General features: G+C 41.7%; 1 protein-coding gene and 1 long non-coding RNA gene across 2 annotated transcripts in view; both read right to left on the reverse strand.

The window, feature by feature from the left end:
- Nucleotides 1–2,755, reverse strand: part of opcml (opioid binding protein/cell adhesion molecule-like) — a 158,605-nt gene extending 155,850 nt beyond the window's left edge. Inside the window, exon 1 of the mRNA XM_060057168.1 lies at nt 2,429–2,755. Coding sequence (XP_059913151.1) covers nt 2,429–2,489 — 61 coding nt within the window. The 5' untranslated portion in view covers nt 2,490–2,755. The remainder of the gene's footprint in view (nt 1–2,428) is intronic.
- Nucleotides 2,756–5,125: 2,370 nt separating this feature from the next.
- Nucleotides 5,126–26,716, reverse strand: LOC132461771 (uncharacterized). Its single transcript, XR_009526676.1, has 3 exons — nt 26,636–26,716; nt 6,711–6,827; nt 5,126–5,640 (listed from the first exon to the last, which is right to left on the reverse strand). It is a non-coding gene; the product is annotated as an uncharacterized LOC132461771 (long non-coding RNA).
- Between the last annotated feature and the right edge of the window lie 488 nt (nt 26,717–27,204).

Consider the following 27,204-nt stretch of genomic DNA (forward strand, 5'->3'; position numbering starts at 1 on the left):
AAATTTCTTTGTTCCCCTAAAAGAGCTGCACAAATGTGTAGCAGTACCATTTTGAGCAAGGCCTACAAGCACTAGTGTAGTCAGTGGCAACTGCCAGGAACAGAAGGTGGCGGTGAGCAGGGGCCAGTTCCCAGGTGTGTACCCAGTATAAACCCGAGGCACGACCGGTACCAAGAACATAGATGCATACTCAGCCCGAATAATTCCCCAGATTATTTAAAGAGGCAGCAAAAAAGAGAAGAGAAATAAGGAACAAAATGTTAGAGGAGGATTTTCTGCGTCAGCCTATCTCGACGGGAAACCGCATTAAAATTGTAAATGATATTGCCTTTATTTCAGACTAAAACGAATGCGATACACAACACATTCTAGTTCTTCCCCGTAACACTGATAGAGAAACACGTTAAATGAGCAAGGCGGGCAGGTTTCATTACAAGCCCACTGGAGTGTTCTGAAAAACAAAAAAGGTAAGGTATTATCTATTAAGGTATAAAAAAAAGTAATTTCACATATCCTCCAAATGTTATTGGATTGGCAGCACCTTCTGAATTGCAACTTCTGGTGTCATCGCCCTCTAACAGAGTGTGAATTGCTTCCCCCCCCCCCAGGCTCTGATGGAGGGGGGCGGGGGCAGATATTCTGAGTCTAGTACTTAGTTCTGTGTTGGATCCACTGGTGAAGTGGATAAACAAGACAAGTGACAAAAAGCTAATCATCTCGAGCTGATTTAACAGTAATGAATTCTATCAGACCTCCATGCCCCAGTTAGTGCTCAACGCGGCGCAGCCAATCTATCACAGGCTTTCATCACCCTTCTCTTATTCTCCGAGGGTGTTTCATGAAAAACTTAACCAAACCCATAAAAAACACCCCCCCAGAAAAATGTGAAAGATTTCCAACTGTGAAGTTGAATTAAAAATCTTCAAATGGAACCACAGGGTGAGCACTTTTTATCAAGCGCCTGTGATGTGTGCCTTATTTACCAAGTTAACCGGGATCCCTTGCTGGCTGTCAAATCAACCTCAATTCAAGTATTGTAGTGCCACTGTATTTGATAAGAGTAAGTCATCCTTGTTCCATTCCCAGAAGTAAAACCTCATTGGACTTGCCCAATGTTTTCCTCAGCGTTCACATCTGTGGCACTCTGTAATATGGTTCAATACTCTGAGGTTATATGGAAATATGTGCCCACTCTGCAGTCACCGGTGAGGGGGCGAGGCAGAAGAAGCATCACTTTTGTACTTTATCTCAGAACCTCATACTGTCAACCACACTTTTCTAAAATTTATCCTGTGAAGCAGTCACTCAAAATGAATCAAAAATAGCCAGCATTGCATCGACAAAAAAACATTGTCTCGCGTTTCTCCAAGCGGGTCCATGAAATCATCCTTGTTTTCTACGAGGGGAGAGCGAATCCATTTCTGCCAGGATCACAACATGCACTTTCCCCCTCGCTCCATTGGGCAGCGCTCTCACATCGCTCACACGTGACTGCTCCCACTGTCACCAATATAAAACCTCAAGGTGTGCTCTCGTCAATAATATCGACAGGTCGCGTGTCTGCCGCTGCGAAGAGGCGGCGGCGCCTTCTCCTCGGAACGCCAACTCTGCCATCAGGAATAACCAGTTGGTTAATTATTTAAATGATACGGGGAAAAATTACGTGCTGTTATTGGAAATGCCACGGGGCTGGCGTTTGTTTGTAATTAACTTAAGCGCAGGGTTTGCTGGTTTTGCGCTCTGGGATTCGTGACGTGACTTCTCCATGGCCACAGCCTTGGAGTTTGATGTGCCGGTGTGGTAACTTTTGCTCTGACTCCCCAGATGGAGAGGAGAAGAAACAGGAAGGAAACTAAAGCTAGAAAGCATTAAACCAACAGCGCTTGAAATCAAGGGATCTCCCTACTGCTCCAGAGTTACCATAGCAGGTGGCATCTGAAGAGAAGAGGGCATGAAAGACATAGAGAGAGAGAGAGTAGAGAGCGTGAGGGGGATAGGAAGACAGCATGAGGAATGACTGCAACGAGAGAGAGAGAGAGAGAGAGAGAGAGAGAGAGAGAGAGAGAAGCGAGATGGAAAGACAGAGAGAGCGACAGAGAGAGAGAATGAGACATAGAGAGAGCGACAGAGAGAGAATGAGACATAGAGAGAGCGACAGAGAGAGAGAGACACACACAGAGAAGAGGGAATGAAAGACAGAGCGACAGAGAGAGAGAATGAGACATAGAGAGAGCGACAGAGAGAGAGAGAGAGAGAGAGAGACCGGACAGAGAGGCAGAGAGAGGAGAAGTGATTCTCTCCAAACACTGTTCGGTCTCCAGAGTGCAGTAAGTGAGATAGATGCAGAGGCAGCACACAAACACATAGACACACACATACACACACAAGCAAATAATTAAAGGGAAAAGTAGAAAAAAGAAGGTCTTACCTGGGAAAATAAGCATAGCAAACAGCCATGAAAGCGTGAAGAAACACACTGGCTTGTACATTCTTCCAAACTGTGTTCGCTCTGCTCCTGTTTGTTTGTATTTTACCCTGCTTTTTCTACCAACAGGAAAAAGCCTTCAGAATTCTACCCACAAAGAGCTGTCTTTGTCGCTGTCACTCTCTCCCTTCTTCCTCTGCAAATGGCAGTTTCTTCTTTTTTTTTACTAGCTTCTCCTTCCTTCTAAGGATGGTTTAAATCCAGTGTAAGTTGTGGCAGCACGCAGGCTGTGCTCCGCCAGCCAGTACTCTTGCTCAGTGACTCTGATACGCCAACAACCCGCAAGATTGGGGAGGGAAATAGGCGGGTTGACCCTCCTCCGCCCTGCTCTCATTGGCCGGGGAGCCTGCTCGTCGGTCCCTTCTCTCTGTACAGCTGCTTTGAATCCTGGACTGTGCTGTTTCTGCTTTTTTCCCCTCTGTGCCGTCTGACATAACTAGAGTAAGATGAAGTGGGCAGTGAAGGACACATATTCAACACGTTATAAATCACACAACGGACCAGAGGGCATTTCTAAAAAAGGACATTTGTTGTTGCTGCATGCTGGTTGAAAACATGAATATGCATGCTTTCTTACTCACGTTTGCTGTACAATTGGTTCAGTGCACTATGACTATTGAGTCACATACTGTGACTTTTATCCAGTGTGATCTAGAAGCACTTGCCTTAAAAAGCAATCTGCACATCATCCAGACTTTAAGAAGGGACCCACTTGAATAATTGGTGTCCCCCTCAATGATTATTGTGTTTCTAACTATATTGACAAATAAGTAAATAATTAAAGCAGCTAGTCTGACAGCTGTTATAGCAAACAGGAATGTGTGTGTTTTCCCCCTTTGAAGCTGCAGGGCCCCTGCTGTGTGCATACTGAAGGTCTTCTATCATGTGGATAAATCATCAAAAAGCCTTCTGTGTGAAACGGTTCACTTCGGAGCCCGCCGATCCAAAATAACACCGCTATATCCAGTTTCTGGATCATTGCTTAGGATCTGTACATAACATTTTGTAGTGTATAATAGTGATCGTATCGGAACTGCATAAAGTAGGTTTTTTGGTTCAATTGCGACCGAATAAAAATGAGGAAGGGCCAGTGGTTTTGATATAATGTGATTTTAATGTTTTTTCTATGCCTTAATGATTATCTAACATTGTTTGTGTTATGGGTGCATACACGCCATTCGCTAATGCCTGCTGCTAACCGTCAGATGAACAGTCGTAGTGCAAATTCTGTGTCAGATAGTATCCAAAGCTTCTGACATCGGATTCAGATTCACATGTCATTAAAGAACAGGTAGGGTTTAGGTATCTTGGTCGAGGAGTGGTGCAGACACTTAGGGATGGAGTCCATAACCTTTAGGCTTGGAGCTCATTTGTTGAACCCCCTATCCACTCCACTATCATGCCCCTGATATGTGTACCAAATATAAATAGTATGTAAGTAGGACACTTCACATTAAACATTTGTATTCTTGGATACAAACAATGAATAAATAAGAGCAAGGAGGCAGTAAACAAACAAAGCTGAAACGTAATAGCACTGAATCTGTGAAACTTTGAACACAGAAAAACTAAAGAGATTTCACCAAGATCAAGCAGCACTTAAGGGATTTTTTGGTAAGCTGCACAAAGGCTTAAGAGTATAATTACATGCAAAATTGTTTCGGATATAAGAATAACTTGTGGAAGCTTTGTATAAGGGGCAACGCGTTGTTTTTTTTGTCTGCACACAAATTGTGACATTTCAGGTTAATAATTGGATGTGTGTACTCCAAAGGTTGTTTATTTAAATATTTTTAGAGAAATGAGAAGCTGAGAAAAACAGACTATTAGAACATTGAAGATTCAGTAAGGAATAAAATAAAATAAACCAGTCAGTAGAATACATCAGTTTTTATCAATTTGCCTAAAAAGCATGGCAGCCTTTGTACCAAAAGAAATCTGACTTCAGTCACGCCACGCTCTCCTAAATACATCGTCCTTAGCTGAATGGAATCTGTGATTAATGTTCTGAGCTTGCACGCCACACCCGTGTTCACCCTGGTGTGACACTCGTGTTCAAAGGGTTGATTCCTGCAACCTGTCAAGCCAATGAGCAACGTGCAAAGCCGGCGCCGCTGCTCGTTGACCAGGGTCACTGATTGATATTGCCCGTTTTAAGATGACATCACAGACTCCTCTGCCAGCCAAGATGTCTGTGCTAATGAACACACACTCGCCGCCTCGTTTCGTGCATCTGCAGTTTCTTTGAAACCCTTCCGTTTTCCTTCGAGAGACACAAAGGTCTTTGTGCGAGCCACCGTAACATTCTGACCTATTTTCTGATTGTTCCGGTATTTTTTAGAGGCGATTTTCCAGGTCGGACCTCCATTGTTGTTTGGCCCTTGCCACATTGATGGATTTTTAAACATGGTGTGTGTGTGTCCATAGCTTTGGCATGATTTGACATATAAATCATGTCACTTACCAACTTTTTGTCGTTACTCTTCAAAGTCATCCCTCATCAAAATCACTCAGAATTTGATTTTGCATTGCTAGGATGTCAAGATCTAATATTTAATTTTATTCCGAGAACCACAGTTATATCATAACATCAACAATTTGATAAAACTAAAATAAACTTTTCCCCCCTTCCCCTTTTCTTCACATACTTTAAGGTTTTATTGAGTAGCCTATACTGCTGTGAGGCCAGGTGAGGACTCTGCATAATGCTAAGCAGAGCAGCCAAATGAGGTCCAATTGAGAATAACTGACAAATATATAGTGTGACAAGTGGTAATTGGCAGAAGAAAGCGTTCCGATCCGATGGTTCCAGTCTTAGGTAGATACGAAACCGAGGTGTCTGAAAGGGCACAATGTCAGTTGACTGGTGTTGTCGAGGGTATCTTTAAACATCTCTGTTGAAGATAATGAGCATGTAGTTTGAGCATGCGTTTCCTCTTGAGTCTGTGTTTCAAAATAGACTGGTTTACTGGTTATCCCAGCTGAATGCAACTTTGATTCCATAAGAAACGCACACAAGCACATCTTACATTACACATTTCACATTATCCTCAACTCACCCCCGGAAATATTCAACCCCAAACACAAATGAAGCAGAAATCTGGAAATCCTGGTGTTTATTTGTGGTGGCGATGTATTTTACACAGATAATGCCCCTAGAAAAAAATCCAATTAACCTTCCATATTGAATGTTTAACTACACAATATTTCCCAGAGTCTCGAATTATTTGAGACAAAACAAAGGTAATTAACAGGGGAAGGCAGTGCCTTTATTTACAATCCCTCCTCAGAAGGCTGGACTGCCCGACGGGAATACTAACAAAGATTTGATTTCACTAAGCCTGGTAAGTATTATCAGCCATTATCCGCCGGTCCAATGTTGTTGTTGTAAAAGTAATTTCCAGGGTGTCCTCATTTCCCTCTCCACACCGGCCATTACATTCACTTCCTTTCACACTGAGGAGGTACTAAGTCCTCACTGAAAATGGGCCCATTCAGTAAAATTAAAAGCCCCTCCTGTCCTGCCATGTATGAAACAACAGGGGTGAATTAGCAATAAGTGCCATGACCAGGATATGATCCGGGGACTGTGTAGGGACTGTGTAGGGGTCTCCTCCAGTCATTCAAACACTTTCAAACCCTTCCCTCTGAGTCCTCTTGCTGCCAATAAAACCAGTGGTTGTTTGTACCATTTCATCATTCTTTAAAGTACCCAAAGTGGGATCTAAAATGCTAAATGCTGTATACCAAGGTGTGTACTCTACAGGGTTTTTATTTGTCACACACTCATACAGGATGTGCAGGGAAATGTTTGCGTGACATGCTCATGTATTTCTGTGCAACGGTGACACACAATTACCCCAAGATGACATCTCAGTGGAACGTGAAATGTCTAAATTCCTTTGTTAAGAATGCAGCGTACCATCGATTAGACCTTGAGGCGTGCGTCCCCTTACAGTGGATTTGCTTTGGACAAAAACTCCAAGGAACATTGCAAAGTTCAGTTAGATTGCGGGGAAACTAAATTAAGGAAGAGGATTCAAATGAAGGGTTTAGGCAAAGCCAGCGTCTCGGTGTGACGCACATTATGCCAATTTAAGGAAGGAAGGAAGGTCACCCCCCCCCCCCCCCCCCCCCCAATACCTTCGTCATCTTTCTCTGGACTCCCTCTGAATGATGAAGGGAGAGACGGACCAGGAGGAGGCAGAGCGAGGGGATGACTCACCTCATATGCGTGCGTCCCATCGATCACAGCCGCGATCAGTGCTCACAACGCCAGCGGTCAAGGTGTCTTCACTGTGGGGCCACCCTCACCTCACCCTCACGGCTGGAGATAGCGCAGCTGGTAATGCTGTTCAAGGGGGTGCAAATGAAGTTCAACAAACACAAAAAACAAACGCAACTATACTCATCTTTGTGATTCCTATTACTTCTTGGTACTCTATTTGGATATTTTGGATTTTAAAGAACTGTTCCTTTTGTGTTTATGTCAATTTGGAACGCATCAATTTGGATTGTCCTCAGAATAAGTTATTATTGGATAATGGCATCCACTAAGGTCAATGGGTTGTGTGCTTAAAGGTGTGTTCTGAGCTTGAGGGGATGGCTGCCTTACATTTACATTTAGGGCATTTAGCTGACGCTTTTATCCAAAGCGACTTACAATAAGTAATAAACACATTATATCTCTGTATATGCTACACCTACATGTTCTCTGACCATTTCAATATAAAATAAGGGTTTCCCTCAATATTCCTGTAGCAAGCAATCAATAAAATGCATATTATATTTATTTCAAATGATGTTCCATTCCACATTCACTTACTTATGAATACATTTAAATTCCCATAACTTATTTTCAACATTATGAGGGCATGTCATACATCTATATTCACAATATGAAAGAGGTAAGACCCTGTTGTCACGTTAGGTTCTGCTCATCTGCTTTTTATAGCTCTTTCGTTAGATCTTTGAAGAAGTCAGTGTACATGCTCGCACAGTGCCTTGTGTAAAGTGGGTTCAGTAATGTCATGTAATAAAAAAATAACCTCCAAACAAATGGTGATCAACTTTGGGTAGATGACATGTGAGAGAAAACAATGGATATTTGTTTTGATAAATCATCCATTCATACTTAATCTTCGCATAATTGAAGAGGTGAGTGACGATAACAGAAAACATGAGCAAATGCTGAAAGGATCATCCTTTGAAATAAATATGATATGCATTTTATTTATAAGGACTTGCTACAGGAATATTGAAAGACACCCTTAAATTGAAATGGTAGGAGATCTTGTAGGTGTAGCACATACATAGATGTAATGTTTTGCATTAGCCCATAACAATAAAGTAATAATGAGTGAACAATTAGGGTTTTACATTGTATTATTTCAGTTCAATTCTCGCTACCTGTGAATGCACTGTATAACGGGTGCACTCTAAATATGTGTGCTACATTTGATGTTGGGAAGCTATTCTGGTGGAAAAGACAAAGAGACAGATGGTGTAACAATAGATTTCTCTCCATGGCGTCCTTTGAAAATCTGTCTGTCTGTAATTAAGTGATACAGGCAGCACTGGATTGCTTAGATTCCAGTCTCAAATCACATGATACGATGGCAAACACACAGTCAGTAAAGATCACGGTTCACTGCAAGGTGCTTACCACACTGAACTATATACAGTGGCACATTTTTTTAATTTTGAAGTACATGCACAAATGTGTTGGACACTTACCCAACCACCCATAGAATACATTTGTTTTGACTTTTGGTGACATTTTTATATATTTATTTTGTAATGTCTCGTTAATTCAACAATGTCCAAACCCAAAAAAATTATAATAGAAAATGAGATGTCACTGCAGGCATTTGAGGACAAATGAATCAGAGGAAAGATGGGTTAAGGGGAATGAGAACAACAGAGTTAACAATAGAAGCAGTGACAGACACACAAACCAAGGGAAACAAACAGAACCGCCTACAGAGGCAGAAACACAAAAATGGAAGAAAAAAGAGCAAGGAACAGATGCAGTGAGGGAGATGAGAGAGAGAAAGGGTGAGAAAAAAAACCTACTTTGCACCTGTCAGTATGAATTATGAAACCATTTCAGGGAAGTTTAGGGAAAACCCAAGATATGAAAGTCTCATCCGCAGAACGGATAATTTCAAAATGGGGAAAACTTTCTTTGATCAATGGTGGAACATTTAGCATTCTGAGACAGGTAAAGAGATAAGCACTTCAGCCAGGGAGAAGGGAAAACAATAATGGTATTCATAATGTACTCTGGCCCCCAAATATCAATTCACTTCAAACAAAAGCTCAAAAACAGCTGCAAATATTTTGCATATGAGTTACATTGAAGGGTAATTCCTGCAGCCTAAATGGTATAAAGTAGCAAAATCTACCATACACTTCGAATAATAATACTCTTAATGCCAAAGTCAAAATAAACGATTGCCCTTAATGGTAAGATTCAAAGTGCAAAACCAAGATTGAATTCTAGCCGTCAGGTTGATGAGGTAACTGCAAACACAGTTACAAATTGGCAAGGGTTGGAAGTGTAAGCGACAGTGAAAGAGAGACTTTCCCGAAATCTCTCTCGCTCCTCCTACGTATACTTTTTAAATACGTTTCTTTGGATAAGGTGAATAGTTCAATCTCACTAGTTACTAAGTTTAGTACTTTTTGTGTGGTTGAGAATGTCCATCACAAATAATTAAATACCTAGAAATAATGAGCAGGGTTAATCAATTCAGAACTAAATAAAGCAAGCATGTTCAAAAATAATTAGAATTACAATGTATGTGTCATGGTTAATATGTAGTGTGCATATACAATAGGAAGATTTGACATGCAGAGCAGGGTTTGTTGTGTTTAATACAAGTGCAAGTGGTGACAAAAACGGCAAACTTGCAGCTAAAAAATAAATTCCTCTTGATATGAGAAATGTGATGTTGAGCGATTGTTGTTGGTAACTTGCCCTTTAAAAGTCATCCTTTAAACATAAGAAGAGGAAAGTTTAGCTTGAAAGAAAAGCACAGTGAAGGATAAACCATCGAGACAGGTTGGTGTATGGAGGGTGAAAGTGGCCCATCCTTGTCCAATGACAACAGTTGATAATTGTTATTGGCAACTTTTACAATCAAGTGTGTACAATCAAGTGGCATCTGGTGGAACAGATTTGGCAGAAATGTAATATAATATTCATAAGAATGTTTTTTTTCCTTTTTATGCATTTTAAATTTTACTTCCAAAACAGCATTTTGGAAGTACCGACTGGCCCCTTAGAGGCCATCATAGTTTATCCTACGTCGCTAGAGGGGAGGAGTACAATCAGCAACCTCAGTGCCAGATGCCACCAAATCCAACAAATTGCTGCTTTAATTATGGAACTGCTGATTGACAAATCATTTAAACCAATGAAAAGACTACAATCACTCCCCTGCACCCTCAGTAGATAAAGAAGTAGCATATCGCCTTCCTCTTTGTGTTGCTTGGGAATTCTTACACAGCACTACAACAATTTATATTCTGGCAACTGTTGAAAACGTTTTTGTATATTGTAATGATCTGCACAGTATTCTGTGTTCTTCAACTAGTTTGGTGTTTTGCCCCATTGCTATGAAGCTGGGAGCCCAGAGCAATCTCGTGATCCACAGAGGCATCCATATTCATCTCCGTTGTGGTTAGCACCACACTGTGTAGGCTCATGAACCAGAGTTTGACTAGCCTTGCCCGGGGTGTGTACTAGTGCTGTGCCCTTGAACGCTGCACATGTCAAAAGATGGGAATCACTGTGCGCGTGCGTGCGTGCGTGCGTGCGTGCGTGCGTGCGTGCGTGTATGGACCACAGTTGCCTCAAGTAGGGACCAGATTTCTTCCTTCAAGGGAATGGATGACGGTTTGATTGGATCACACGACGTGACAATCTGGTTTCATGGGATTAGATCGATTTGGCGTCTGCTGAACCCTGGTAGTACTGGCAACTCATATGTGCAAGATGATATTGTCAACCTATAAGTCCCATTTCAGATAATCCTTATCATCAGTATGTTTGATGTTACACTTCACTTTATGCATGTACTACTTGCTATTCAATCAAAGCTATATGAATACCTGAATGATTTTTATGTCTAAAGCTAAAGAATGTGGTGCTAAAATATATATGCAATCATCCCTAACTCATCATTTAGTCCTTCTCAGTACTATTCCAATTTTGTCTCTACACACAAACTCATGAACAGATACGTATTGTTCACATTACCCATTTCATTTGTCACGGGGGAAAAAAATGTTCACCTCATGCCTTTGCTGTAGAGCAGAGAAAGGAATACTACAAGAACGCACAGAGTACTACAAGAATGCTGTATATACATTTGAAAATAAAAAAATCTTCAAAATGAAAGCCGCTTCGTTTTCCCATTAATGCTCTCAATCAAATGATTCACCAGACACTAATCCCTGCAGAAAGGTTCATAGCAGACTGATTGATCCTTTGGTTCATAACTTTTTGTGACCAGCCTGGCACCTTAACAGATGGGCGAGGTCAGGCTGGGCGCTTGCACCCTAAGGACCGGGGACTGTCGTCATTATTAGCCCGCCGATGAACAAGAAGGGTGGAGGGAAGGGGATTTTAAGACACGATACGACAAGAATTACAACGACCACAATGAGTAGGACCAAGGACTTTTGAGGTGATCCTCATAGTGGCAGGCGTGACGTGTGACTCCATCATTTCAGCGCACGCGTGTGACGGTGAAGGAGCCAGGCATAAACACCGTAGACTAAACCATGCCCTGGTGTTTTTGAAAACAGTCCTTGATAAATGGTATGTGACAGGGCACCTTGAATAGCCTGTCGTTCTTCCCTTTATTTATTATTTATTTGCTTTCTATGTCAGGTACAATGCTGCCTCCGTAAAAGTGTTCCAGGAAGAAAGGAAAGGCTAGGAAATATGCTAGGATTGTTGACTAATGGAGATTCCAGGCACGCTGTAGGAAAGCTACTTCGTTTTCGTCTCTGCCTTCACATTCTCCGCTTAGACCCTCCACAAGACGCATTAGGAGTAGACCATTTGCCCTGACCGCAAAGGCCGTGTACCTGGCAGGGTTAACTCGGATGAGAAGCTTTTCTTTTTTCTTTTTTGTTACCCGGCGTGTGAGGTTATTAAGCGCTTTCTGCTGGCGATGCACAGTGTAGGCATGGACTTCATTCTTCATTTTGCCACCAAACAAGGAAACGTGAACAAGGAGTAAAGGAAGAAAAGGGGTAATTTAAGACTGAGACGAAGGAAAGGGAGGTATGGATAGATGAGGCTTTTCTCCGTCGCCTGCCACATATCAAATACCGCCACCCTAATGGGAACTTTTCCTCACAGCAAAGGGGGTTGATGAACAGCTAGCCTGGGCCGGCAGAGGCTACTGTCAAGTGGGTATCCATTATGGTCAGTTTCCTGGGACTCCCTGATAGCTACTCCATCTGGATGCTGGATATTGCCGTTGCACGATAGCACGAGCCAAATACATGGTATCCAACAGATGCTAAATGAATGTAGCAATTCTCGACATATATTTTCAGCTGTATTTACTGCAGCTGGTTAAAGCATTAAAGAGATATGTCCCAATCTAGAGGTGGAAACTTATTCAGAAGAATCTTAATATCTTGAGTGTTCGTTTCGCTTTATTCTAAGCCCTGGCTAAAGATGATCATTCAAATTATACAATCTTAACAAATTAAATATCTTTAGTTAAAACGTTCAATTGACGCTCAAGGTAAAACGCCACTCATCTATGACCCTAAGGTTAGCATAAAACATAAAAAAAATTTGCTTTGCTCGTCAGTCAAAATACAAATACATTCATCATCATTGCATTCCCCTTCAGGAGCTGAATGCAACATTGCTAATGTTGTTCATTTCCCCCCAAAAAAACTTGAGACACACTTAGTCCTTCAATGCAGCGTTTAAACCACTGCAGCATGTAATTGAATCTGCCTCCTCAATGTTGAAATTGGGACTAATCCCAATGTTGAACATAGGCTCTGAAGGGGTCCCTGTTTGATGAAGTGCCTTTGAGGGGAGCTTGGGGGGGTTCTATAGTCAGTGGACAGTGATGCAAAAATCAGCTGTCATTAATATGGAAGCACAAGGCTTGGCAGGTGATGTAAGTAATGAGGGTCAGGGTTAGTGTAAAGGTAGTTGAGAGGACCAGGAAGCAGAATATTATAGTGGCAGAGAGGGAATTCGCCTTGTATGGAAAGACTCCCTTTTTTCAGGTCTACAATATTAACATTGTTTTATACTTAATATGCGTGTTTTTAATGTAACTGAATGACTTCATACACTACTACTCGACTACTCTGTGGTATCTAGCCGTCTGTCAAGAGTGCTTTTAATCAAGCATTGTACAAATAATATGTTGGCCACTCTGTATTGGAATGGTCAAACATGTTTACATTCCTCAAACGAGTCTCATTTACTTCTCTGCTGCAACCCCGGGATTTCCCATTCGCGATTAAAAATATATTCAAGGGACAATTGGAGGCTATACTCATTCAATGCCAGAATCCCTTTGCACATCTTTACTTTTAGCAAATTACCTTCATAGTTAATGAAGATATTTGAATAAATACAATTGAGCAATACTCAATCTGACTGGTTGATTACTAAAGTTGTTCCATTATTCTTTCCACAACCTTATTATAATATCCGAGTGCTAGGATACTCAAACACATACTAGAACAAACGCAACCAAAATTTGCTTCTACATGCTTTTTTTCATTTCAACATGTACTAGCTGCTACATGATTAACGAAAATGACTATAACCAAATTGGCGGTGGTGTTATCACGATGCCTGAGCCCACAATGCAATGAACAGGTGGGGGAGAGCATAACAAGCAGAGTCTATAATCTTTTCACAGGAGGTGTCATCCTACATGAACACAGGTGTCTCTCATAACACTACTTATGGGCCTGCTCCTTTTATGTATCAGGGAACGTGTGTAACAATCCTGCCCCGATCACGTTCCCTACCTGCTATGTTCTTTGTGTCGTTAGTGTAATGTCTGTCAGCTGTTTTGATCGTAATTCTGTTCACCTATGTTCCGTGTTTTTGAGTTCCCCAGTTTCTTCGCAGTTTTTCTGTTCTTCGTTTGTTTTATTCCTGCCTTTCTTCCTTGAATAAAGTTTTATTTTGTACCCCGAGTCGGATCTCTGTATTTAGGTTCACCTTCCAGCGCAAAACTTGACAGCGGGCAGCAGACTAGCCTAGGGAGGATACAGTCATCAGATGTTTTCGTGGAAATATTCAATCGTAACTATAATATGCAATTATATACAAATTTTAGTAACCTTGTTTGTATTATTACTAGTCAATTTCAAAGGAATTGTATACATTGTCCTTGGACCTAGAAATACCTCCCTTCCTTTCTCTAACTAAGAGGTGTTAAGATAGTTGGCCATTGTATTGCCACTGTAGCCATGAAGCCTGGTACTAAGGCCATGCCAATCGACTGACTTCTTTGTTGTGCTGATTCGTTTAACTTACTTGCAGCCTTGCTTGCAGACTTGCAGACATGTCCACTTTACCCATAGTGTATTGCAGTTTAACTTGGACCCTCCTGCCATGGCTGACTTGAGCCATGACCAATCCTAAATTCGCCAAGCTGGTCAATCCCCCTCACCTTCGGTACCCTTGTATTATCAACCAACAATGCATTCTTCATCAGATGTGTATCCAAGGTGCTCAAGTGGAAATTCAAGAATAAAATATGTCGGTATGCCTGGGGGAATTCATACACATTCAATATATAAAATATTGTTAATATTTAAACAAAATACATACCTAATAATTGTTCTATTTGATATCATAACATCTCTCTATAACAACTCTGAGGTTGACCATCAGAATTCTGCTTACTCATTAAACACTCGCCTTACTATAATAAACCATTACACTTTCACAGGGAGATCAATTGAAGCAGGCCTTACAAACATTTACACATGGAGTTGTGCAAGACATGGGAGGTTAATCATTAGGAGATTAATTGAAGTTGATGCTTTAGCTGGTGTGAACCAACTGTCATGTTGAAATAATCAAATGATTAAACACAAATTAAGGAAATGAAAGGATTTTGGCTGATTTTACTTGAATGCCGGCATCATTAAATAAGGAATTCCCGTGGCTTAAAACATCTAAATTAATATTTATAGACTGAATCGCACTCAGACAATACCACTCCCACTCACCAAAGTGTGATGATATAAAGATGTATACTGTGAATTAATTACAGCTATCTTGTTTATCCTCTTTTGTACAACAACTACTGTCTGTTTTTTTATATATCCTTTATTATCTCTTATAGTTTTTTGGGGTCAAACTTTCACCTAAAGCCACTCATTTACTGGACACTTGATGGGCTGCATGCAGGCATGAAGTCGTCGACAAACATGGACTGCGTGGAACGTACACTGCAGAATGGAGGGTTATCGTAATTGAGTCTCACTATCAGGACTTCGACCCCAAAAATAACAAAACACACACACAGTACACATACACTAATAAGATCTGTTTTGATTTGAAGAGGGAAATAATGACCACCCAAGCCCATCAAGATAAACAAAAGCCTTCAAACCCAATTAGAGCGGCCTGTTATAATAAATGAAAGGCACTCGATGTAATGGTTTGTTAATAATACACAACCGCCAGGGCTTTCTACAACAATCGTCTAATTAGGGGAGGTGGTTGGGATGCGACCCATTTCTAAACAAATACAAAACGACAAAAAACAACAACCATCTGCAACCATGTAACCCATCGTTTTCAATTCACCCGGCTCGCTTGAGAGGCCCGCGACAGACGACCGTTCGAGAGGAGGAAAGCGACGGACGGACGAACAGACAGACAGACACGGTCCCTGGGCCGTAGCACTCGGCTTCGGTGGGGACCAGGGGGTCTATGCCCGCAGCGTGAGCGGGTGAGTGCCAACGTGCCACGGGTACGGTCGGGCGGAACAAGACACTTCATGGAAAGACAATGTCCTTTTGCTTTGGCATATAGGAGCTGTGTGTAATTAACCGGAGGCCAGGCGGCACGAACAGCCGGTGATGCTGGGAGAGGCTGTGCCTGCGCCCAGCGATCCTCCCGCGTCGAGGCTGACTCCGGAGTGAGTCTATTGGGGATACGGCCGGGGCGACACCACCAGCAGAATTTCCTTTTGGGCTTTTGATTAATACAGGAAACTAATTACGGGAGATCAAACATGGTAATTGCAGATTTTAAAGGCACCCAGTGCAACTTTATGTAAACATTCAATGAAAAATAAACATTCAATTTCTAGTCTTTTTTACACGTAGTAAGTTTCAATAACTCCATACCATTACATATCGACATTCAAGGAGCAAAGATGAGACGTCGTTGTGTGGTGAGAACTGATAGAAAATCGTAAACAACAACAATCGCCGGTGGGGAGAAGCCATTTTTCCATTGACTGGAAGCCTGCTTTATTTATTGTAGGTTACAAAAAATAAAGAAAATGGCGGCATTGTTGTTGCTATCGATTTTGTATCAGTTCTCACCACACAACGACGTCTCATCTTTGCTGCTTAAATGTCGGTATGTAATGGTATGGAGTTATTGAAACTTACTACGTGTAAAAAAGACTAGAAATTGAATGTTTATTTTTAAGCCTCGAAAGTTGCACTGGGTGCCTTTAATAGAAAAGAAGAAACCAAATATGTGATTGAACCCGAAAGGACTTGACTCGGGGGTGTGTATCTACCTGCTACAAAACCCCTTAGTCAAGGCATACCTCTCATATATACCAGAAAGATGGGTAAGTAAGACCCAGTTTGTTGGAATAAATCAATCCACGTTCTCAAACATGATGTCCGTGTTTGTTTTACATTTTGGTTTACGAGCAGTTAAACGATGAAGACACAAATCTAAACAGATTATTCCTTTTACATGATTTATTTTTCGGGCTGCTTACTTTGTATTAAGGTCCAGTGAAAAGGGAGCAGGATAAAATGATGGCATGATGTGTTTGGAATGTTATTTAAAGCCTGGTTAACCACCTTGGCTAACCCTCAATGATCTGCAAAGTCCATCAACACGCTGGGATTTGCGTTCGACAGTAATGGAATCGGCCGACATTGTTTACCGCCTGTCAAAGTAAGGTTATGCCGGAGCAGGGAGGTTCTAAGCACCGCGCGCCGTGGCTTACTGATGAATTTGCTTTGAGGTCAGAATAAATTGATATTTCACAGGTATGCTTTGCTCTTTGACTGTAGTGTTTCGTTGCTGTTCGGCATCGTCTCTCTCTCTCTCTCTCTCTCTCTCTCTCTCTCTCTCTCTCTCTCTCTCTCTCTCTCTCTCTCTCTCTCTCTCTCTCTCTCTCTCTCTCTCTCTCTCTCTCTCTCTCTCTCTCTCTCTCTCTCTCATGTGAGGGAGGGGGGAAGGCTGGTAGTGTAATTAAAATAGCTGAACTGCAAAATGAAAGGAGATTCAAAGAGCATCGAGGACGGGGCTGTTACGAAGGTGTTATGAGATATACCTGACACATAATCAATCACGGGAATCTGATCACAGAAGACCAAAGAATGGCTGGTGGGCAGGGAACACAGGTATTGCCATCGACTCCCGAGAATCCCCCCCACGGACGACCACTTTTACATTCTGTATTTATTCCATATTTATGATGGACACCCTCCTGTGTTTCCTAGGCTTTTTCTTTTTATTAAAAAAGTCCAAGTGTGCAAGATGCAAGAATTGACATTGACAAGGCATCACTGTGATCTTTCACAAACACCAACACCATCCACCGTTTATTTCTGATATATTTCAGTGCTCTTCTATTCCGTTACAATATGCAGTTTTAGTGTAGAAAGACATTTGGGGAATAGGTTAGCATGGTCAGCATGAGGTGATGAATCATGCAACCTTAAATATTAAACGTTCCTTATCAATCAACATTCAACTTCAGACCAATGTAATGTTATTAAATATTGACGACTTTTATCATTTAGATGAGAGTACCAATTGACAGTGAGCAAATCATTTGGCCGGAGAGATTCACGATAAGGATCTTTATGAGACTGATAGCTTGGTTAAATGGTGTCTGGATGCTGCAAAAAGAAGCCGGCAGGATGGGGAATAGGGAGCCTCCTGCATGCCCAGTTATTAGCTATAAGTGGGGCTGGATCCCAATATGCGAGCATTTAATTGCAACATCAATTTCCCTATGTGCATGGAAGATGTAGCTCGTCTTATTCAACAAGTTATTTTGCAGATATTTTAAAGTTAAAGTGCGTATTGAAAGTTAATGTTTTTAAAAATATTTATACATAACATTCTCTGAAAATTGCCCTTTGAAATTAAAATGCAGGATTTTATCAGTTAAAAAAAGTATATCGGCAAAAAATCCAGTTTTAAAGTGACTATTTTGAGCAAGGCTTCAAAAAACTTTGTTTTTTTATGTGATACGTCAAACGCGTCATATTACGTAGGAATTGGTATACGCGGTCGCTGTTGCTGCCTGAGTTGTGAGTAGTTACCGCGGTGAGCGGTCTTGTATTTTCCCCCCCTGTGGTTTTGGGTTTTTTCTAATCGACGAGATGAGGTTTTGTATCTGTGGGGGTTGTTCCAACTCCGACCTCCTGTCCGACCATCTCCGATTTCACAGTTTCCCCGATCGGAGAAAGGATGGAGCAGGCTTTCGAGCCTGGGTGCATTTTGTACAGGTGAAGAGAAAGGACATTTTTTTCGCCTCTGTCACCAAATACACGTTCATTTGCGCGGCTCCTCTGCTGCCTCTGCGTGTGTTTGTTTTGCATTGTCATGAGTGGACCCAGTCTGAGCTGATAACCTGCAATAACCCCGCTGCCTCACACCGCCAGCACGGATCTGGGCTTCCTCCGACAGCCTGCAGACGAGTGGGCGTGTCCGTGTAGAACATCTCCCTCTCTCAACACAACCATCATGGGATCTTGTGATTGATCGCAAGCTAGTGCTGTGCAAACACACACGCCTCCACGCAACTTTTACAGGATGCTGGGCCGGACGCCTGGAAGTCAAACGGCTGCACTCACTGGAGATGGGCTGGAGGGTCTTGGGGGGTCTAGATCCAGGGGAGACATGCAGGCCTGGGGGGGTCTAGACCAACATGCAGGTCTGGGGGTCCAGACCCAGGGTAGACATGCAGGTCTGGGGCTCTGTGTTCAGTTTGGCTCAGAATGTAAGTTTGCGTTGCCTAGCCGGTTTAGTTATTATCGTACATGATATCCCCTGACACCAACGTGTTTACACACAGGAAACAACGTGTCCCAAGAAGACACAATATCAGCGCAAACCCTCACGTTAGTTGTACTCACTCGTTCTCCAGTATGGTCATACACACGACCTCTTTGACGCCAGGGTTGTTGGCCTTTTCACTGGAGCAGCGCTGAAGGTCCCAGGTGGTCCCGCAGGCCCGGAGGGACACCATCTGCGTGGGTCCTCCCGGCGGGAGGTCGAGGTCGTCGCTCCGGAGGCTGAACGAGGTTGGGCTCGGATGGGACCGACCCGTGTAGGTCAGCCCGCCGTTGGTATTGGCGGACGGAGTTCTTGAGCGCTCCACAAACACCTGGAAACGGATCTTGTCCAGTAGGGAGCAGTTTATGTGATCGACCCGAACCAGCTGCCTCGATGCTCTTGAACGTGTTGGGTCCGATAGGCGACAATGTTCCGGGCGATTTTCTCCGTGATGCCGCGGATGCTCATGAGCTGCGGCGGGGTGGCGGTGTTGATGTTCATGCCGCTGCAGGAGGACATATGCTCCGGGTCTCTCGGCAGGGAGGACGGGGAGTGCTGCGACGAACTGGTCCTACTCGACACGCAGATCTCCACTTTAATAATTTCCAGTTTGGTGGCGCCTATCCCACTCACCAGCGCTAGGTCCTCCACCTTCTTGAAGCCCCCGATGCAGTCCGCCACGGGGCGGTTGACCCCGGGCAGGGTCATGAGCTCTTCCTCCGTGGCCGTGTTGATGTTCAGCCGCTCCTGGTTCACCATAATTCTCCTGACACCACAACTCTATCTCCCTCCTATTGCCATGGTGTCTCCCCCTCTTAGGTGGTTGCTGTTCTCCCTCACGGCTAGCTGGCTCAAAATTGTACGGAAGTGGTCCGAAACTGTTATCCATTGTTGTTATGTTGCCTATGTAGTCTATGATGATTAGAACGTCCGTCTACCAATTCCTACGTCACGCTCGAAAACGAGCGTTTGAGATGCGGAAGTAAAATTGTATCACAAAAACGGCTCAAGATGCCACTTGGAGTGTAGATTTATTAATAAAAACTAAAAAATCGTTTATTCGAATTTTTTTCCTATATGATTCTTCACTGCAGTATCTAACTTCCAATACGCACTTTAACGTCATGTTAACTTTGTGACGTTAACAGTTACAATGAAAAGGTTAATGACATGCCCCCACCAGCCCTTGTTCAGGTGAGACGTTGATTGGTGGGCTGCTAGCTACTTTCTGTTGGTGTATTATACTTTAAAAATATATATACAAAGAATACTAAAAGAATGCCTAATTGTTGATGGGTCATGGAATGATTTATAGTCCAACAAGGTTATTTGGTTAAGTTTGTTTTCACTGTTTCAGCCAACGTAGTCCAGAGTTATATAAAGTTTAGTCGACTTAGATATGAGGCGAGTAGCCAGAGGACATTCAGTCACAAAAGTGCTAGAGATAGTGTCTGAATCAGCAAGCCCTCCTGCCAGTACTCCAAAAATATTTCAGACATTCGAATAGAATATGTGTTGGCTCACACTCGGCCCTCACAAAGTTTAATTTTGGTTGTGTCCCTTCTGACGTTATCCGTGATGACCAGAGATGATAGTGCAAAGACAATAGATAACACCATGACAACCAAGATATAGAATTGTTATAACTTCATTCATCCTGGTCAAGAGTTTCGAGATGCAGTCCAGTATACCCATCGTTAAAGAACCCATTCTCTTGGGTTTCAAAGGCAGAGGTTTACTCTGAGAAGTCCTAACAGGATTCTGAATAATGAAAGGATTTAAGCGGCGTAGCAAGGTTGGTTAGCATCCCTAATGGTCTCATCTAATACTCGGTTATCCCATACTTTTTATTCTGCTCGCATTGAGACAGCCCTCCTGGCTGCAACCATAACACCTGAGGCTTTATGTAGCACAAACCCAATTTGAGTTGGCTGACTTCATGTCAAATAACTTAATTAACTGTACTGAGAACATGAGTGAAAAGCATTAAGGAATTTATGAAATGAGAAATGACCCCAGTGTCAGCAGTTAAATCGGTCTGTTTATTTCTGTAGCAATGCACATATTTACGCTATTGGTTCAGCTTTTGAGTACTTTCTTTCATATTTGGTCAATTGTTTCTGCTTTTATTTCCCTACTTTATTTTAGTATGGTCTTGACCAATCTCATGTCAATATACAATATACAATGGGTATCTGCAGGTTTCAGCAAGTCAAATTTAAGACTTTTTAAGACCTTTTTAATACCACCTTGAATGAAATTTAAGACCTAAAACACGTGATGGTGGGGGGGATCCCGCTGTATATAAATAGGTTTATGGGTCAAAAGGAACATCACCTAACTCAACCTTTCAGTATTTTAAGATATTCATAATTTCATTTGTTTGGCAACTATGACAATTAAAAAAGCAGTTTGTGACGTTGAATATTTCTTCAAGCATGTTAACGAAATCAAGTCAGACATTAATTGCACACACACACACGGAAGAAGCATTAATTTCAGTCAAATTATGACGAGAACAGAATCTGATTAGATTGTGAAATAATCGTTATGTACAGGCTTATGTTGGATGTTTCTAAACCGACAACATACGCTATTAACTGCATCACTTTGGGATAAAAAGTTAGGCTAGAAGCTGTGAAGTTAGCATACCAAATATGTTAAGCCTCAAGTTCCCTCTAACCACAATCTTTTAAAAAAAAAAATACTTACCAGGGTTCCATTTAGACTTCACAGGGTAATTTATAAACAGTTTATTTAGTTGAGTAATTACGGTAGTTATATTTATACACTCAGGTACCGCGATGATAGTTGTTGCAACCAATATCGAAATTAAGAACACATTGTTCCTCAACTGATAATTGATGATGCTTGCATTTTTTTTATTTGTTTTGCAGAATAAAAAGATTGCCTGCCTTCTTTTTGCCCTCTCCTACTGTTGTATCAAATGGTACGGCGGCTGTGTGTTACCGGTGGCCTACGTGATACAATTTTTACCTACACAACGCAATTCTAAAACCAAATTTATGCCAGCACAGACTTCATTTCGTGCCTTGTATTCATCGAATATGGTTTTGACTTTCTTAATACTGAGTTTATTGACTTGGGAGTAGATATTCAAAAAAGATATCTACTGGAAAATAAAATTTGCTGTATTCGAGTAATCCAAACTCTTGACGAAAACAAAATCATTTAAGTTTATTTTTTACAAAAATTGCCAAATCAATGATGTATTTATCAAAAAATAATTTTCTTTCTTTAATAAGCTTTCACTGCAGCTGAGCAGCAACCAATTAAAGAGACAAAGGGACAATGAGGGAATGCTATTTACTTCCTTTGGATAATTCAGCAGAAATCAAAGGAGCCATTCCTCCTTACATCCCGCGCTATAGTGTGGGGGGAGAGAGAGAGAGAGAGAGAGAGAGAGAGAGAGAGAAAGAGAGAGAGAGAGAGAGAGAGAGAGAGAGAGAGAGAGAGAGAGAGAGAGAGAGAGAGAGAACAATGGCGAAGAAAGCTGAGAATTTCTTCCTGCCAAGATTTTCTCTCTCTCGCTACAAATCAGCATTGTTAATAGATTTCTCACCCAGCGGTGTGCAGCTATATCCCGTCGCAGAAAACCTAATGCACCATGTCTGGGAGTCCCACTGGGATGACCCCACTCTCTGGCAAATTGCATTAGACTACATTATCCATGGTTCCTTTCTCTGGTTCCTCCTCTCTCTCTCTATCCCTCTTTCTTGGTGACAAACTCTACTGATAATGAAGAAGAAGGAAAAAGCTCTCAGATCTTGTTTTGTGCTTGATAAGTAGTTTGAATGTTGCCTATTTGATCTGTAGGTTGGTACTGCTATTGATGTGGACAATTAGAGGGGATACGACAGGTCGGGAGGCATCAAAGGTGGGCGCTGAATGAATAATGTTTGAAGCATTTTGTCCTGCATTGTGATTTTTTTTGCCAGTATTGGAGTACTGGCTATGGATTTAAAGTTTATTTATACCCGAGTTCTGCAAATCCCCAATGAGATTTGGCTTCAATCAGCAAACCAGCTTCATAAAAATCCAAAACCATGCAGATTGCTGCTCTTACAATAGCAAAAGTTATTTTCGACAGCAGAGTCAGCAGAGTCCCTACCATTTATTTAACAGGAACTAAACATGCATAATTATCCTGCCTTATAATGTGTTCACCTAATGCATTATGCTAACCATAACGATAGCTAGAGGAAATAAGCTGAATATACAACCGAGCAGTGGACCGGGTCTTAAAGGGATTGACGTGTGAAGCAATCTCTCTCTCCAGTTATCTTGAGTAAAAATATTTGACTAAACGGAACGGCTTTAGGGTGTCGCCGCAGAATAAACACTTCACTAGTCTTTGGAAAATGGATGACAATGTCCCACCAGCGAAAAGGCAGATGGTTTCACATATTGCCTTACAGAAGGCAGAAATAACAACCCACTGTGAGACATGCTTCGGGGATATTGATTTTAATTAATGTCCAAGATTACGGGAATGAGCCATAAAACAATAACATATTACTGTGTGTAATTGATCATTTACAGAAGCGATCCACAGGTCCCTAGGGAATAATTAGTGTCTTATTCATTCCACTGCTTGGCAAGATAAATGCCATTCCTTTAGGAAAATAAGTTCCATTTAATGTTGCAGAAAAACAATATAAAGTTAGCCTAAACTATCTTCACACATATTTTCATGAGGCATTTCCTGCACCTGCTAAGCATGACTCAATATCAGTCAAACTCTTGATTGGCAATGACTTATACCAGCACTTTCCTCTGTATTGGCCCTTTCAAATATCAAGTGGAGACCTAACATTCTGGCATGGTCCTGATGAGCAAGGATTATCAAAGGAGAGGATTGGCACTTGAAAAGGGTTAGAAACATCCATGTGGAGGAAGTACATTTTAAGACTTCTTTGATATTTTGAAAGACCATATACTTAACAAAGGGGGGGGGGGGTTGTTGTGAATATGATGAAGGTAAATGAAAAGGAAAGGGAATGAACAGAAGTAATATTTCTCAGAAAAGCATATTCAATTTCAGTAAGGAGAAGGCTATGCTTTTGCTGTTTCATGCAAGTAGTTTCTTGAATACATTCTCACCTGAGATTAAGTTGAAGCCTCACACCATTTGGTGATTTTTTTGATGATCCTGTCTATGTGTAACTTTAGTTGGATAGTATATTGTGTTTTTCGCTATGTGCTGGTCTGAAATTACTATATGGTTTAATCTGTTGTTAGTGCTTGCCAAAGTGACCATTGTCTGATAAATGTCAACCTGAATTGTACCATCAACTATACACAATAAAATAATCAAGCATTGAGGAATCATTCATTCCCTCAAACTAATCTTTTACATCTCACCTTAACCATCCACTCTGTCGTTTATGTAATCAAGTGCTATACTTCAACCCTTTCGTGCAATGACTTGTTTTGATATTGTGGCAACTCCTTCACTAAGTAATCCAATTCCAAATCAAATCCAAATGTACGTACAAAGATATACATTAACACACAAAAAATACAGTGCACTGCAAACGTCTTGCATTATATGAAAAATATGTGATTCAGATTAAATAGTTAGATGGTCCACATGTTTTAAATTGCTCCTCCATCCCCAATCCTCCATATTCTGTAAATCAGATCCTGTCAACATGAACCCTTTACCATTCCCCTGTGAATAAAAATTAATGTTATTTACTGCAGAGAATGCAATTTACACCTGCCCGCAATATACTCTGCCCTATACATTAGAAGCCAATATTTTTTTTCTATGATAAAAACTAAACACTTGACGCTTCATTATAAATAAGTAAACATCCTTAATGTAAGTTTATGAATACATAAGATATGGATACATAACACACACTTACACATATATCCCAGTATGCTTGTGTATGAGTGCAAATGTGTAGTTTGTGTATCTATAATCTTGATGAAACCATGATTTATGTATGCAACCCTGTTTTATGTTGCCGACTACGTTTACAATAAGGGATTCAAGTGCATATCCATAAACATTGGAGGAACGCCATTCAGTGGATTTTTGCGAATTCTCTATTCAACGTACTGTTGTATTATGGAAACACTTTGCCCTAAATGTGTTCTTTCTACAAAGACCTGTGGATAACAGCTATGGGAACGCATGCTGTTCTGAACTTGCCGACACATAAGCCTCCTCGGGCTGATGTAACTAGACAGCACAGTTAAGGGCTGTTATATAAATATATATATGTGAGAGAGGGAGAAAGAGAAAGAGAGAGAGAGAGCCACAGGATCCGCTCAGCCATGTAAATTACTTTCCAGTAAGAGGTAAAATAAGAAAAACACCTGCCTGCTTACATACACCTCAAATCCTCTGCTGTAGGTAGAGGTGAGGCATGCAGACACATGCTCCCCCATGGAGAACGCTTCCTTACCCGAAGAAAATGTGTACGCCAGAGACACAATAGAGACTGAGTCAAAACAGGGTTTGTGAACCCATTCCAAGAACACGTTAGCGTAAAATAGGATTTCAATTTTAATAAGCTTTCACGCTATTAGGGGCTTTTATTTAATTATTTATTTTATATCTGTGTCCCCCCATAGCCACTGCTATGATTGCATTATTTATGTCTGATGACTTCTGTGCAATTCAGAAGATGGTCTGGTCATGGTTTCTGAAATGCTTCATAATCTATAGGGTTGTCACTTCTGGATGCGTTTCACCCTTCTATAGCAATTGTGTCTGTATACTACCAGTGTTTGTGTTGTGATACGTTTGCGGATATAACTCTATGCTTTGTGTGCGCAAAATTGCACCATGCTCATTTTTGCATTTGTATGTTTTGTCAAACAATCACTGTATGGTGTGCAAAAAAGGGGTCAAAAAAATGGGGCGTTATCAACAGGAAAAGGCCATCAGAGGCACGGACATATGCCGTTTTCAGGCAAATTCAGCTGGGCAGAAGGGATAAGCCACCCAGGCTCAGGGGACTCTCTTGAGGCCGTCTACTGCAGCGCAGGTCCCTGGTTGTTGGAGGAAGAGTGTTCCCGGCACACTCGCAGTACATTGTGCTCTGTTTGTTTGTTTTACACTTTGACTTTTTCCCCCCCCACACACACACAGTTTATGAGATGATTTGATCGCAAAATTGGACCTCCACCTCAGGGCCCTCACGTCAAGAGGAGGAGGAGAATGAGGAAGAGAGGGAGGAGGTAGAGGATGGACAGACAATGTTCCCCAGGAAGTTAGGAGGAGGAGGAAAAAGGAGGATGGAGAGCTCATGCTCCTCAGGAAGTGAGGAGGAGGAGGAGGAGGAGGATGGACAGGCAATGTTCCTCGTGAAGTAAAGAGGAGGAGGAAGATGAAAATATATGGGTATCTCGGTTGTCAAGCAGTGTTGTCCTCAATGACAGATAATGTTACCAACATCCATAACCACACCCACACCAACTCCCCCCCCCACACACACACACACACACACACACACACACACACACACACACACACACACACACACACACACACACACACACACACACACACACACACAGGAGGCTGACGAGACAAGCAGGGTTGTGTTATCCACACTTGTGATACGGCACCATTAGTGCCACGCTGATAGCACCCAATATTCTCGTTGACGACAGCTGCACTTTGCTCTGGCACCTGCTCTTACATGCTAATACCTCCAGCTGCATGCTAATAGCCCTACATTTCACGAAGGGGCTCAAAGAAGGAGGGAATTGCAATATTTGCCATGGGAATTGAAGACATAGTTGATTTGCACTATTTATTCGATGTAGGCTACATGTATGAGTTTTAAGCCTAAAAGTTAGTTGATTCTGTAACTCACCGTGCTGAAGTAAACAGGGTTTGAAATAAGCACGTGTAGTCCGGTTTTAAGGAAGTGGGACCGCGCTGCACTAATTACAACACACGTGTGCGCGCGCATGTATGAATGTGTATGTGCTTAATTGCGTGTGGTGGAAGCGGGCATTAAAAGATATTGTCGTGCTTGGGTGGCACATGGTGTTGTTTTGGGGTCTTATTGTATTTCCCCTAGTAATTATATCGGAGGAGGGGGCCACACAATTACAGCGTTCATTGTTGTGCTTTCCTTTCTTCTAAATACGTTCATATCAGTCTTTAAGGTTGGCATCGTATGTCGCCGCGGCCTGGCTAAGCGCGAGGTTTAGATGCCCATAAGGAAACACAGAGAAGGGCACAAATGTAGATTTACTTTTTCTAATCGCCATGACCTTTATTTCCGTTAGATAAGGAGGTGCTCGATAGAAACGATGGTTCAGGAAGAAATACGTAGGCCTATGTATCATGGAAATTAACAATATGCGTTAACACAAAAAAACTAATTAAAAAAAGTTTTGTGGAATATGGTGCATCAACATTGGTGTAAAGTAAACG

The sequence above is a fragment of the Gadus macrocephalus genome, chromosome 7, assembly GCF_031168955.1.
Source record: "Gadus macrocephalus chromosome 7, ASM3116895v1".
NCBI classification, from domain to species: domain Eukaryota; kingdom Metazoa; phylum Chordata; class Actinopteri; order Gadiformes; family Gadidae; genus Gadus; species Gadus macrocephalus.